At 46.4% G+C, this 14,281-nt stretch overlaps 1 protein-coding gene across 1 annotated transcript in view; it reads right to left on the bottom strand.

The window, feature by feature from the left end:
- The window catches only part of TARS3 (threonyl-tRNA synthetase 3), a 50,884-nt gene extending 38,857 nt beyond the window's left edge, over positions 1-12,027 (bottom strand). The window contains exons 1-4 of the mRNA XM_068538187.1: positions 11,629-12,027; positions 10,566-10,631; positions 9,651-9,847; positions 2,958-3,081 (exon numbers count right to left, since the gene is read on the bottom strand). Of these exons, the coding sequence (XP_068394288.1) occupies positions 2,958-3,081; positions 9,651-9,847; positions 10,566-10,631; positions 11,629-11,931 (690 nt within the window). The 5' untranslated portion in view covers positions 11,932-12,027. The remainder of the gene's footprint in view (positions 1-2,957; positions 3,082-9,650; positions 9,848-10,565; positions 10,632-11,628) is intronic.
- Between the last annotated feature and the right edge of the window lie 2,254 nt (positions 12,028-14,281).

Here is a 14,281-nt window from a genome sequence, read left to right as displayed (position 1 = left end):
AGACACTGGGACACAAGGCAGCATCAATCTCTGGTGACTGCTGACGAGAGATGCTTCCTGAGCCCTCCCCGGAATCCCCGGCAGCTGGCTGCTTGGTTCTAACATGCAGCTGCTGCTCTGTGTGGCACTGAAGCCCAGCTCCTAAACCACTTCCTTCTGTGCCTTAACCACCAAGCAGAGCAGCCGCCCAGAGCAGGTCCAGGCCCAGCACAGAGGAACGCCAGGGAGTGCCGGGCATGGGCCCCCTTCCTCCTCCTCCGGGCAGCCTCTCTGAGTCAGATTCGAGGCCACAGCGGCTGCTCATGACATCGCTCACGTTAACAAGATTCTGCGTCTACACAGCAGTCTTCACGCGCTGAATAGCACGTGGCTGTGGAAGTTTGAAAGATAACTCAAGACAGAGGGGTCACTGAGGACTGTCTGCTGGCTGCCGGGGTCCCCTGGGCAGGGTGTACATTAGTCAATTCACTGCAGTCCAAGGGCCAGTCATTAGCTCTACAAGTTCAGAAAGTTGATTGGGTTTTGAATTACCAAGGAATCAATGGTTTATGGATACATTAAAACTAACCAGTCACCAAATATCAATAAATATAGATGCCAAAGGAACAAGACAAGCGAGTCCTCTGGCAGCACTTTCCTTAATTAAATAGGAAACAAATTGCAATTAGAAAGCTGTCTGAGATAATAAACCGGAGTAGAGGGAGTTAGCTGATTGAGCAGGCTCTGTGCAATCCCGACCCCCGGCACCAGGCCTAGAGGGTCAGTCCTTGGGGCAGAGCCCTCTGCTTGGGATGGTACAGGATGGCAGGCTGGCTGCCAGCGTCAGCCCAAGTACCTTCTTCAGTGCATTGTGCACACCTGGAAATTGCCTGAGCCAAACACTGTGTTAGGTGCTGGAGACACAAGAGAGAAAGAAATGAGAGCCGCCGGCCTCGTGCGGTTTGCAGCCTAGTGGGGGAGAGGGCAGGCAACAAACCTCTAAGTGCATCATCGCAAGACGAGAAGAGTATTTAAAAGAAGATGAACAGGGCGCTGTAATCAAGAATCACAGCGAAGGCCCTGTATTCACAGCGTGGTTAGGGTTGGGGGGATGTACCACTCAGCAGCTTGAGGAAGGCTGACAGGTAAGAACAGGCCAGCGACCATGCAGGCCTTGGAGAGGGATTTGAGTTTTATTCTAATGCAGTGGGATGTATTAAAAGGTTTTAAGCAGAAAAGAAATGACTGAATTTACATTTAAAACATCGTGCATCACAGAACTAGCAGCTTGGGTTCTTACATACGTCTGATTTTGTTTACACCTCAGATAAGTACCTTGTTTACACCTCAGATAAGTACCTATCCTTTCTGAGCATGAGGTCCCAGCAGCACATCGCTGACTGCTCCTGGGACTTTGGCAAAGATTTAGAGCAGAATGAATACCCACATACATTCTCCTGCTGGACAGCATGCTTGCAAAAGGAAATATCTATTAGATACATTTTAAACTTGAAAGCGCTACCATTTTATAAAACGCTCCTTGTTTCTGGTGCGCGTATTTATCAGCTTTACATGAACATTCTTGCTGTCACTTTCGACATGAATTTACCTAGAGGGTGGGGACTATTTACTTTCACATGTTACATCATGCACTAAACAGTCTTGTAAATAGAAGCATCTTTTAAAATAGAAGTTTAAGAGTTTGCTATACAAAGGAGACGAATTTTTCTGTAAAGTAAAAAATGCTTTACAAAATCATTAATTTTATCATCTTGCAGATCTGAGTTTTCTAGATTTGCTTTTCTAGGATTTCTTTTTCATGGATATGCATTAAATATTCATAAATGGGTTTATGCTCAAAATCTTAATATGTTCATAGTAAAAGGAAAATAAAATCCAAGAACAACAAAAAAAGTCTCTGTTACTAAATTACACTAAAAGAAGCATCAAGAGCTTGGAAAAGTTACTGAACCATCCTGAGCCTGTGTACTATTAACACGGTACCTGTGTGAAAAGGTAAGTGCAGGCTCAGGGAGATAACGTACACAAGGGGCTGGGGCTGGTGCCTGGCACGGAACATTCTTATTTTCATAAACAACCACAAGTATTTTGGAAGCCCTGCAATGTGACACCAGGTGCCATGTTAGTATCAGGGTAGGCAGAGGGGTGGGCTGATGAGGCCCTCTAGAAACATTCCCCAAGATAATATGATAAATAAGTTTTCTCTTTCATGATGTCACTAAACACAGGGGGAAAGAACTCCAAAGAGGCCGACCCCTCAATGGAACATTAAGTTTGGTAGCTCCCCCGTCCCCCCACCCAAACACCTGACAGACTGAAAGCCTGCAGCAGCCCACTGTTAAAGCGTCTGTTAAAGAGCAGTGTCCGCAGGTCAACCAAGAGCCAGCTAGTGTGGGAAAGTGCTCAGGTCTTGGCAGGATTCCGCCCTCAGGAGAGGGTTAAAAGTAACTGCCGGGCCAGCTACCATGGCTGCTCCTACTTGACTTCTCCGGAGGCTGACACCACCCGAAAGTGTCTAGTTGTTTATTTCCTTGCTCACCACCCCTCCCACCAGTGAACTCTCTGTAGCAGGAGCCTCTGCTGCCCCACAAGGTCTGGCACGTGCACCCAACAGCTTAGATACTGTTCAGCTGACTGAGGGAATCAATACATGTTCACAAGTTCTGGGGCAACAGTTGGCATATAGTTAGGTGACAGTTGTTTGGGTTAGATCTTAAGTGAGAAAAACAAAATAATACATATAAGCTATGTATTTCATTTAAAAATTGCTCTTTCTGAGTCACTTTTAAATATGGTGTTATTAATATTATATTTATTAAACACCAACATATGCATTTTAAACCTTAGAAGGCCACAAAACCCATCATTCTTGACTTCAGTATGTGGCTTCATAATTACATAATATAATTGACAACATAAATAGCCAAAGTATGGTGGGTTGGTCTTTAAACACTTACAGCTTGGGCTTCCTTGTCCTCAAACATGAGCAGCTCTAGGGTGGAGTCCCCTTCCAGCGGACGGTCCAGGTCCCACAGCTCCCCATTCACTTTGGCTATCACTGTGCTTTCCGCCAGCTCCTGACTGGTGAGAGAATAGTCACGTGGATGTTAACGCATCACAGGCTAAAACAAAAGATGAAAATGATTTCCAGGGTTTCTTTCTTTAGTGGAAAGTACAAATGTAAACTAATAGGATAGATTTTTAAAAATTTTGTAACACTTATTTTAAGTACAAAAGTAATAAGATACGTTCACTGTAAAAACTCAGAAAACAGAGAATGCACAGAATAAAATAAAAATCATATAAATCTCACCACCCAGAGATCACCACTCATAACATTCTGGCACATGTTTTTCCAGTCTTTATCTATATCCGCCCCTCCTTCACACACCACACACACACACACAAAGCACACAACCCCATCATAAAAAAACATGGTTGCCTACATAATTTTCTTCACAACCATGCCATCAGACAGACTCCCAGAACATTCTGGAAGGACCACACAGATTAAGGAAGCCTCCTCCTGCACACCAGGTCGTTGTGTGCTTATCAGAGCGTACACTGCACAGACATCCGTGCACAGGCGGCTTCGTTCTTTGGTGATTTTTCTGGGAATAGGCCTTTGGAAGTAAAATTATTAGGTCAAAGAGCATGTGCCTCTGAAGGACTGCTGATAAATATTGTCTGAATGTACCACTTCCATGCACCCTGATTTTTTCAAACTTTGCCAATGTGATGTTGGTTGTTTTAATTTGATTTATTGGATTATAAATGTTTACTGGCCAGTTTACGTTTATGAATTGTCCATGTCCTTTGCCTATTTTCTACTGAGGTGTTGATCCTTTTCCTTTGTGTGTGTGTGTGTGTGTGTGTGTGTGTGTGTGTGTGCGTGCGTCTGTCTTTTCATTAACATTTATTGTTTGAAAATTACTGACAAAAATAACATGTTAAGAGAAGAGACGTATAAAGCACAGAAAAGCACAAAGAAAAAAAGTCACCCTCTGGACTTCCCTGACGGTCTAGTGGTTAAGACTTCCTGCTTCCAACGCAGGGGGCACAGGTTCGATCCCTGGTTGGGCAACTGTGATCCCACGTGCGCGGCCAAAACAAAAATTCACCCTCAATCCAGTCACCCAGAAATCACTGTTAACATTTGCTGTCCATCTTGCCATTTTTTGGATATATACATACACCAATGTAAAAATTTTAATAGTATTACTCTTTATGTTATATGATAACCTATTTTTTAAACTTAACAATAAACCATGACATTTTCCCCAACAGCAAATAGACTTGTAAAACATGCTATTTGACAGCTGCAGTAGAACTAAGATTTGCTTAATGAACCCACTATTGCTGGGATTTGGGTTATTTCTTTGTGGGTTTTGGTTTTTCTTGTTTTATTTTGACAATGACAAATAAAGCTGCAATGGACATTCTTGAACATACATCTCAGTTCCTGATTTTTCCTCAGGAAAAATTCTAGAAGTAAAACTACTGAGTCAAGGGATAAGCACTTTTAATGACTTTAATTGGACTATATTACCAAATTTTCCTATCAGGAGAGGGTCCCAAAATACCTTTCTCTGTGCTCTCACCTTCAGGAGTACAAAATTGTGTCATCTTGACAATGTAACGTTTTCATTTGCATTTCTGTGAGTAACTTGAAAAGGGGCACAGCACTGTGGTTAACAGCACACACTCTAGGGTCAGGCCAACCTGGGGTTAAACACGGGACAATTTACTCAGCTTTTCTAAGCCTCGGTTTCCTCATCAGCAAGGTGGGAATTACAGGACCTTCCTCATATATTTATCCTAAGGATTAAGTAAGGTGTACTCATAATAAGAACTTAATACACGTTCAGTATTGTTATCAGTGGAGTAGAATTTTATCTTCACCTTTGCTGGCTGTGCCAGGCTGCTAAGGGCTCCTCAAGCCCATTCTCTCTGTCCTCTACAGTCAGTGCCTGGCCGTCCTTGCAGCAGGAGGTAGCCACGTGGCTTAGGTGGAGGCAGAAGCGGTGTCCAGCACTGCCAGATCTCAGCCTTAACACCATGCAGGGCAACTGTCCATCCGGCCCTCTGTAGATGGAGCACACATGCTACGACCTTTGGACCATACGGACAAGGGAACACTGTACCAGACCACCCAACAGCCAGATGGAAGGAATTTAGGTCCCCAAATAAACGTATGGAGAAGCGCTGCCTGCCAGCCTGGACCCCGAACCCCCAGACTGCTGTCAGAGAGGCTCTGGTCGTATTTAAGGCACTAAGTTTTCTGTGGCCTGTTGCAGCAGCTTAGCCTGCGTCTTAACTAACGCAGAAATAAGGGCCTGCAAGTGAGTAACAAAAACAAATCATCCGGCATTGGCTTAGCGGATGGGCAGTGGGTTACACAGAAAGAGGTACTCAGACATGGAAAGCCAATAACCCTGTTACAGCATAACAAAGTGTCTCCTAAGACTTGCAGGCAAATAATGTGCTTACGATGCCTGTAGCACATGAGTAAACGGTTATACAAAGGCAAACGCTGGGATACACTGGGTAACTCTCGTGGCTTTTAACAAAATACTACCAGGCCAAGATAAGCTCAGATGGTATTTGTCCCCTTGCGAGGGAGGCTCTCTCCGCACGCGGCCTGTAAGCCAAACTGACTGGGAGCTCAGAAGTGTGAGGCTGTGCAAGATGCAGAAACAATCTTCTGTCCCAAAGAGCAAGAGGAACAGGCACTGACAGCCCTTCTCAAAGGCCACACAGAGACAGACAACACAGGCTGGTCCAACTACAAGGATCAGAGTAAGGGAGCCGCTTGCCCCCAACCTCGGGTTTTGTCTGATCTCAGCCCATTTAACTGATGGAGAGAGGAACAAGCAACGGGCAAAGGCCAGGGAATAAAAGGGTGAGAAGTCTCTGTCTAGGAGAAATCTTCAGTATGGTTACTTTCATGGGAAACTGATTAGAAGCTTCTAGTTAGAAGGCTACTACGGTTAACTGCTTGAGGGAATTGTTTTGCCAAACAAACTACAAGCTCAGCTTACAAGTACCCGCGACCGATCCTCACGGGAGCCCTGAGCCCCACGTGTGCACCAGCTGGAGCCGCACCAGCAAACCTCGCAGTCTCCACGATGAACCACCACCCGCACTTCAGATGCGGCAAGTGAGGGCGAGGGACAACGACAAGCCCTCCAAATTGCAAAATCAGGGCCGACAGAGAGCGGTGGACAAGAGAGCTGCTCCCAGAGGACAAAGGGTGGCCAGACGGTTTGACCCGAGCCCCACCCACGGCCAGGCTGCAGACAAGATCTGGGGGCTCCTGAGCACCACTGTCTGCCGCATCACTCCTCTTTTTTCCAAATGACACTTTAATCGTGATTGTGTTTATCCCACCACTATACACACGTGGCGTGGGCAGCCTCGTCTATCAGTTTACCTGCTGCTAGAGCGCGAGCAGCCAGCCAATGGGGGTGTTGTGTGCTTCACCTGAAAATCCTGGGCTTTCTGCTGCCAGGGCTTGGAGTGGTCTCGCCGGGAGAGTGAGGGAGTGTGGGGGATGACGCATGGCAGATGCTCACAGGTGTCTGGAGGTCCCAGCGGCACGCTGCGGCGGACGCTGTCCCCAAGACCATCCTTGCTCTCTCCTGTGGTGAGAGTGCCTGGGCTGGACACGTGGCCAGCCAGAAGGAGCTACGTTTCCATTCTCTTACAGGCGGCGTGGCTGTGTGACTAAGCGTGAGCTAACAGGCTGTAGGTGGGAATTAAACGTGCTGCTCCAGGGTCTTGGCCTCAAAGCACCCTTGCTCTCCAGCCGCTCTTCCCCTGCCTGCAAGCAGGTCCAGGGGTGTGACCCAGCCTCCACCCCTAGACGTGGACAAACCTTACCTAAGGGGACGGCAGAGCGACAAGATGTGGGGATCTTGGGTCCATGAAGGACTGCCTAGATCAGAGACGCCCACCAGCCTGGCCACCACGAGTCTGTCAGGGGAGAATGTGGCGTCTGCCTTATTTAAGCCATGATCTCTAGGGGCTCTTTCCTGCAGCAGTTTAGTCAGAAGCCCCTGGGGGCTCCTGGAAACACAGATGACTAACTGATTCAGGAAGTGTGGGATGGGGCCCGAGAATCTGCTCTTCCATCAAGTTCCCAGGGGATACTAATGCTGCTGGTTTGGGGACCACATTCCGAGAACTACTCTTCAGTGAACTACTATGAACTGTCCTTTGCTCATTTTTTCTGCTGGGGTATTTCCTTGGGATAAATGGCTATGTATAGAATGACTGGATCCAAGGGTTGGGGTTTGCACATTTAAGAAAGAGACTGCGCCTCTGCATCCACCCTCCAGCAGTGCCATTTCCCCAAAATCATATCAACATTAACTATTATTCATAAATCTTTGACAGACCAATAGATAATACACAATTACTTTAATTTGCATTTCTAAGATTATCTTTTCCTCCTTTTTATGCATCATTTTTACGCATAGCCATTTTTCCTAAGTGTTTTTGACTCTGTCTGTCTTTTCCTTAATGATTTGTACCTTACATGTTACACTCAGGAAGGCCGACACTCCCTCAGAGCAGGGAAAATCATCTATGCAATCAAGTCTCAGGAAACCAAGGGAACAGTCAGTATCATTTAATTTAATAAAACTATTATTTTTAACTTTATTTTTATAACCATACACCTTGCTGCACCCTTACTTATTTTAATAGTTTTTCAGTTAATACTCTTCTTTAATTCACTTTTTTAGTTTCCTCCTTGTTTAATTGTTCTTTTTCTAACTGCCTGAGTTGAATTCTTGGTCATTTCATTTTTTCTTATTCAATAATAAAAGCCTTCAACACTATAAATCTGTTCCTGATCACCACTTCAGATGTATTACATAGATTTTGAAATATATTCTCCTCATTAGAAGTATTTTCTAAGAATACTCCTTTTTTACTCTTTTTATTTCTGAAAATACTTGTTTTTATTTCTTTTTACCTGAGTATTTTGAAGTTTTTTTAATTTCCTAGTTTTGTTTTGTCTTGTTGTCATTTAATGCTTACTGAGTTCACAACGGATTTCACTTTGCTTACAGAATGCTAACTGTGTGTTTCTGTATTTTATTAAGATTCTGAGGAACCAAAAGCACGACCACAGGTGCCAAGAGAGAAGGCACCATCTGGGCCACAGCACAGAGATCAGGGAGTAGCCACAAAGCCTACCTTATTAGAGTGTTATTATTCAGACCATATAATCTTAATTTTGGGTTATTTGATCAAAAACTGAGAAAGGCATGTTAAAGTTTGCCACTCTTGAGTTCCTATAATTTTGTATTTCTGGTTTGATGCTACGTTATATAACTCATAAAAGTGCGTGACAAATTGGGAATTACACTGTTCTTCTATTTTAAAAATAAGCCTCAGTCTCCCATTCAATGATTCCAGCCCTAAATTCTGCTGTCGGATGGTAACATTAAGACCACTGCTTTCTTCTTATCAGGTTTGCCTGATATAGCTTTGCCCATGCTTTAGTTTTGGACAATTTTACTTTTTAGACACTCCTGCAACCCCTCTGTCATTAAACTCCAGGGTGGTTTTAAACTGGTACCTGTGGGAATGCAAGTCACTGACTGTACAATGAGAACACGTCCTATAATGAAATGACCTTGTTTCCCAAGCTTGGACAGTCTCTTCAGTGCAGGACGGCTCAGACTTCAATCCGCCAACATGCAAATGACTCTCCACGAGGAAACATAAACTTATTTTTGCCTCAAAGCCCATTCCCAGCACATCTATTCCTCTCCTGGAAAGCACAGGAACAGGTTGGAAGGGGCCTTTAGGGTGTATGACATAATAGGATGAAAAATACAATTTTAACCATATTTTTTAAAGGAAATCTGAAGATTTTAATTGTTGAAAAGTTTTCTTTTTAAATAAGAAGTTTATTTACATGGCAGTTTTGAGCTACAGCTTCCACAGAATTTTATTTAATGCCAGGAATTAACATTAGTCAAAACAACACAACTTCACTGAAGTATCTAATTTCTAGGAAGGTCAAAGCTTCCAGGGCTGATCATAGCTCTAACACATACATCTTCAATCTATAATTAATAGGCCTTTTTGTACATTTCTAGAGTTTCTTTCATTTTCAGAGTATCTCTCATATACAGTATTTCATTTAATCTTTACGACCTCGTAAGGTAAACGATAAAAGTATTATTATTTCCACTTAAGATGTAAGAAAACAGGCTTGGAAAGCTTGAGGGATCTGCCCACATTGGTCCAAAGACCCACCCACAGTTATTTACTGGTGGAACAATGGCTTGGAGTCAAGTCCAACAAAAGACCTGTAAAATCTCATGGAAATAACTTGATGATGAACCGGGTCAATGTAATGTCAGCTGTCAAGGATTATACATTTTTCTCTACTATATATTTTTATTAGAACTCTAAAAGTTGGACCCTTTAAAGAGAAAGAGATTGTGTTCTGATATTCAATTACTTATTAAATGGCCCCTTTAGAAGGCAGGAGGGAAATAATTACCTAATTACATTTAATTTATTCAACTGAGTAAGAAAAGAATATTTTAGCAGTCCCTAAGAACACATTTTCACCAAGCTCTGGCCCAACACTCAGTACTGATTATCTGCTCCACACTATGGTTTACCTAATTTCAGCAGCCACTTGGTAAGGTGTTGTTTTCCAAGCTTCCCCTTCTACTGTTTTCCCATCAGCCACTCTTACTGTGATCACATTGCTTGTATTCCCCTTTTTTTCATAAATGGCAAGTAAGAGCTGATGATCTTTCTTCAGTATTTCAAAAAGCTTCAATCTTTCCTTCACAAAATTTGGTGGATTCTTCACCTGAAAACCATTAGAATACAGTAGGGTTAACAGACACAGTCCACTTTTTTTCTAACGGCTCAGCTCTACGTAAGCCCCACCCCTTCTCAGCAGGCCCAGGTCACGGCCCCCACCAGCCCCTATGGCTCTGCTTTCACTCTCACCCCCTGCAGACTCCCCTCCCAGGGTCTAACTCCCTCCTAGCTCTCAGGGTCCTGCGCAAAGCCCTCCTCTTCCAACTACCACACCCACTGGCGTCGCCCTTCTCCACAGGTTTAACATGCTCGTGCACAGAGCCACACAACTCAGCCCTTACTGATACACCATCTGACTTTGTTCTCTAGTTGTTTCTCCCGTTTGTCTGAACTCCTTAACCCGATGGTTCCCTGAGGCCAAGCATAATCCTCCTCTGCTCCTACCAAATGTTGATGTGCCTGATCAATTCTGGTTGTTTTAATGATTTATATTTAAAAAGCAAAGAAGCTGGTTTCCTTAACACAAAAGAAGAGCTCTGCTTTCTCAACTTAAATAGACTAAGGAGCCCTTTACAGCTGTGGAGCTGGCTCACCTCTAAGTTAAGACATCTTGTATCTAAGGCTAACAAAATTTTAAACACACTCCTGTGGCCCAAGTCGTAATTTACAGCAACTGTTTTAATTAAAAACCCTGGGAAATTAACTACATAAGCATATTTAAATTATAGGTAGTATTTTATATTATTTCCACAGCAAGGACTTACCTCACTGTCAGGCCCGCTTTCCTTCTTCTTTTTAATGTCCTTTTCTTGGCTCTGACTAGGAGGAGGCTGAGAAATAAAGGGAAATAATAAACAACTCATCCCAATGACAACAAAGAGCTACATATCTGAAGCCCGAAGCAGGAGAGGGACAGGCGAGCAGGCAGCAAGCGTCCCATGTTCAGAGGCTCACGGCTGGGGCTCTACTGACCATTACCTACAACCCTCAACAGGTAAGCCGTTTTCTGGGGTTCAGTCCTTCCTGAATGTGCACTTTCACACATGCTTGCTAAGTACACTTAATATATTTTGCTCTTTAAAAATTTTCCCCCCTAAATTTTAAACAAATAATGTCCCTGGATTAATGGTTGCATAGCTGCTGCCAGAGACTTTAAATGCACTGTTTCAGGAAGGTGTTGCCCAGGAGCACCACAGTCCGCTGGTACAAAGACTGAGAACACCCACAGTCTGAGAAGGCCTTCAGAACTTAGAAATGCATTACGTTAGAAGAAGGTAAGTGAACCAAAACATTAAAATACGCTATCAAATGACAATGTTAAATACGCAAATCTCAAGATAGACCTCCAAAACAAGGCAACAACTAAACACCCCAAACCACCTGTCATAAACAGCTCAGACCAGCCATTCACCAGGGGGAAGGGAAGTGTTTCTACGTGGAGCTGTTGGTCTTCCTGCCCAAGGAAAGAAGCGTGAGTTTTAAACACTGCAGCATTTTTTTCAAAGACAGGAAAATGCTATTTCTGTCACTGAAGAAAATGTGCGGCGAGCAATTTACGGGAAGAGCTGAGACATTACAGCGTTAGGTCAGCCTGGCGATCGCTGGAAACGCAGCGGCCCCGGCGTGTCCAGCCTGTCGCGGGTTCCCGGCCCGAGTGAGGGAGCGGGGCAGGGGCCCGGGAGGGCAGGCCCCGCCCCCCCGCCGCCGCCGCCGCCGCCGCCGCCGCCGCCGCAGCGCACCTGCCGCCGCGCGCACGCCCACCTGCCGCCCCAGGGCTCTCAGCGCACCAGCTCCGCCGCGCCCTGTGGACAGGCCCCCACCCGGTACCTGCGCGCCCGCGGCCGCGCGCCCGGCCTCCTGCCGCAGGGCGCTCTCCCGTCGCGCCTGGTGGCTCAGCTCCTCCGCGAGGCACAGCCGCAGGCGGTACAGGCGGTGGCGCAGCTCGCGGTTCTCGGCCCGCAGCTGCGCCACCTCGCGCGTGAGGCACGGCCCCTCAGCCTGGCAGCGGTCGGGCGCGTTCAGCTGCTCGTCCCTCAGGCGGTGGACCTCCGTCCACAGCCAGCGGATGTCCTCCTCCTGCCGCGCCAGGCGCGACGCCACAGCATCCGCCGCCAGGGTCTCGGCCGCCATGGCCTCCGCCTCGCCTCACACAGGTACCGGCGCCCCGTGGGATACAGTCGCCTGCGAAGGGGCACACTGCGGTGTCGGGCCGGGGCCGACGCTATATAAATGGCGGGAGGCGGGGGTGGGGAGGAACGGGGCGACGGGGCGGGGCGGGGCTGGCTGTGCAGTGTAGGGGTGGGACGATAGGAGCTGAGGAGGGCGGAGATATGGGGCGGGGCTATAGGAACTGTAGGGGGCCGGGCGATGGGGAGGGGTGGGACCGGCTTACACTGCAGGGGCGGGCTATAGGAACTGTAGGGGGCGGAGTGAAGGGGAGAGACTGAGCGATAGGAACTGTAGGGAGGGGTGATGGGGAGGGGTGGGGTCGGCTGTGCACTGCAGAGGCTGGGCTATTGGAACTGTAGAGGGCGGGGCAAAGGAGAGGGGTGAGGCTGGCTGTGCACTGCAGGGGCAGGGCTGTAGGAACGGGGTGGGGGGGGGCGGGGGGCGGGGGAGACGGGGAGGGGCGAGGAGACGGGTTGGGGCGGGGCTGGTGGGCCCACGGTGAACACGCTTCGGGGCTGGGGGGCCAAAACAGGCAGAGTGACCTGGAGAGTGGAATGGGCCCTAAACAGGCTCACTGTGCCTTCAAAGCTACGAGTATGTTGCCAAAATGCATATTGTCCAAAACCATCTCCCTTCCCAGAATGGCTCCTGTTTTCCCTCTCGTGAATCCTGGCAGTTGCCATTCTTTTAACTTGCCACCGGGTTCTAAAAAGTGGCCACTGAGAATTGACCTTCTTTGGCCTCATGCCAAGGCTGCCCAAATGAAAAGGTCGCTGCACCAGGGCGCGCAGATCACTACAAAAATTTAAATCTGATGGCAAGAAATTGCTAGTTCCTCGAGGGTAGGGCAAATGCCACATAGGTCTTTGTATCCCTCATAACCATGAGCACACACACCTTCCCGTAGTAGGAACACAAGTTGGTTTTTATTAACATTCTTAGGGCTTAGAATGTGGCAAACCTTGTTCTAAATTCTTTACACAGATATTAACTCCTTTAATACTTACAGCGAGAGACACTATTGTTATAGCCGTTTATAGATGGAAAACTGAAGAACAGAGAAACTAAGTGTTCAAGGTCACACCACCACTGCATGGCACAGTTGAGGTTCAAGCTTCGACCATCCGAGGCATGTTCATGTGCTCAGCACTAGGCTGCCTTTCGACTGCGGTAAAGTTTAACTGGACAGGTAGCCTGATGAGATACAGGCCATGAATGTCATCGTGGTTCCAAAATGGGAGAGCTTAGTTCGGACTGGTGCAGTTGGGAAGGGAGCAGATTCTCTGGAAAATAAAGGTTGGCAGGTGTTAGGAAGGAGGAGAGGTGGATGAATGCCTCTGTAGGAGGTGAGGGGGCGAGCTGATTGGAGTCACACACAGCTCCCAGAAGGAGGTTCCATAAGTATAACACTAATACCAGTGCGTCTTTGTTATTCCCTCCCCTGACCAGCTTCTGGACGGAGTTACACAGACTCACAGGCTCCACAGCCTTCCCACTCTCTTCCCCACTTCCCCCCATCTGATTTCTGCTCCTCCCGTTCTGGCATGACCTACGCACTGTCAAATGCCGTGGCCTTTGTAATTTGTCTCTCTTAGGCCCCATCGCCAACCCCCAGGAAACCGCTGATCTGCTTTCTGTCACTATAGGTTAGTTTACATTTTCTGGAGTTTTCTATAAATGGAATCATATGGTATGTACTCCTTTTATTTGGCTTCTTACGCTCAGCATAGTAATTTTGAGCTTTACCCATGTTGTTGGGTATATCAATTCTTTCTTTCTCTCCTTCTTTCTTTCCTTCCTTCCTTCCTTCTTTCTTTCTCTCTTTCTTTCCTTCCTTCCACCTCCCTCTCTCCCTCCCCCTCTCTCTCTCTCTTTCCTTCTTTCTTTCTCTTTTTTTTTCATTATTTTTATTGGAGTATAATTGCTTTACAATGTTGTGTTAGTTTCTGCCATACAGCAAAGTGAATCAGCCATATGCATATGCACATCCCCTCCCTCTTGGACCTCCCTCCCCACCCCATCCCACCCAACTAGACCATCACAGAGCGCCGAGCTGAGATCCCTGTGCTATACAGCAGGTTCCCACTAGCTATCTATTTTACACATGGTAATGTATTTATGTCAAACCTAATCTCCCGATTCATCCCACCCTCCCCTTCCTCCCCTGTGTCCACACGTCCATTCTCTACGTCTGCATCTCTATTCCTGCCCTGCAAATAGGTTCATCTGTACCATTTTTCTAGATTCCACATATATGCATTAATATACGATATTTGTTTCTCTCTTTCTGACGTACTTCACTCTGTATGAC

Source organism: Eschrichtius robustus, chromosome 1 (assembly GCF_028021215.1).
Source record: "Eschrichtius robustus isolate mEscRob2 chromosome 1, mEscRob2.pri, whole genome shotgun sequence".
In the NCBI taxonomy this organism is placed as follows: Eukaryota; Metazoa; Chordata; class Mammalia; order Artiodactyla; family Eschrichtiidae; genus Eschrichtius; species Eschrichtius robustus.
This window is presented reverse-complemented; position numbering and strand designations above follow the sequence as displayed.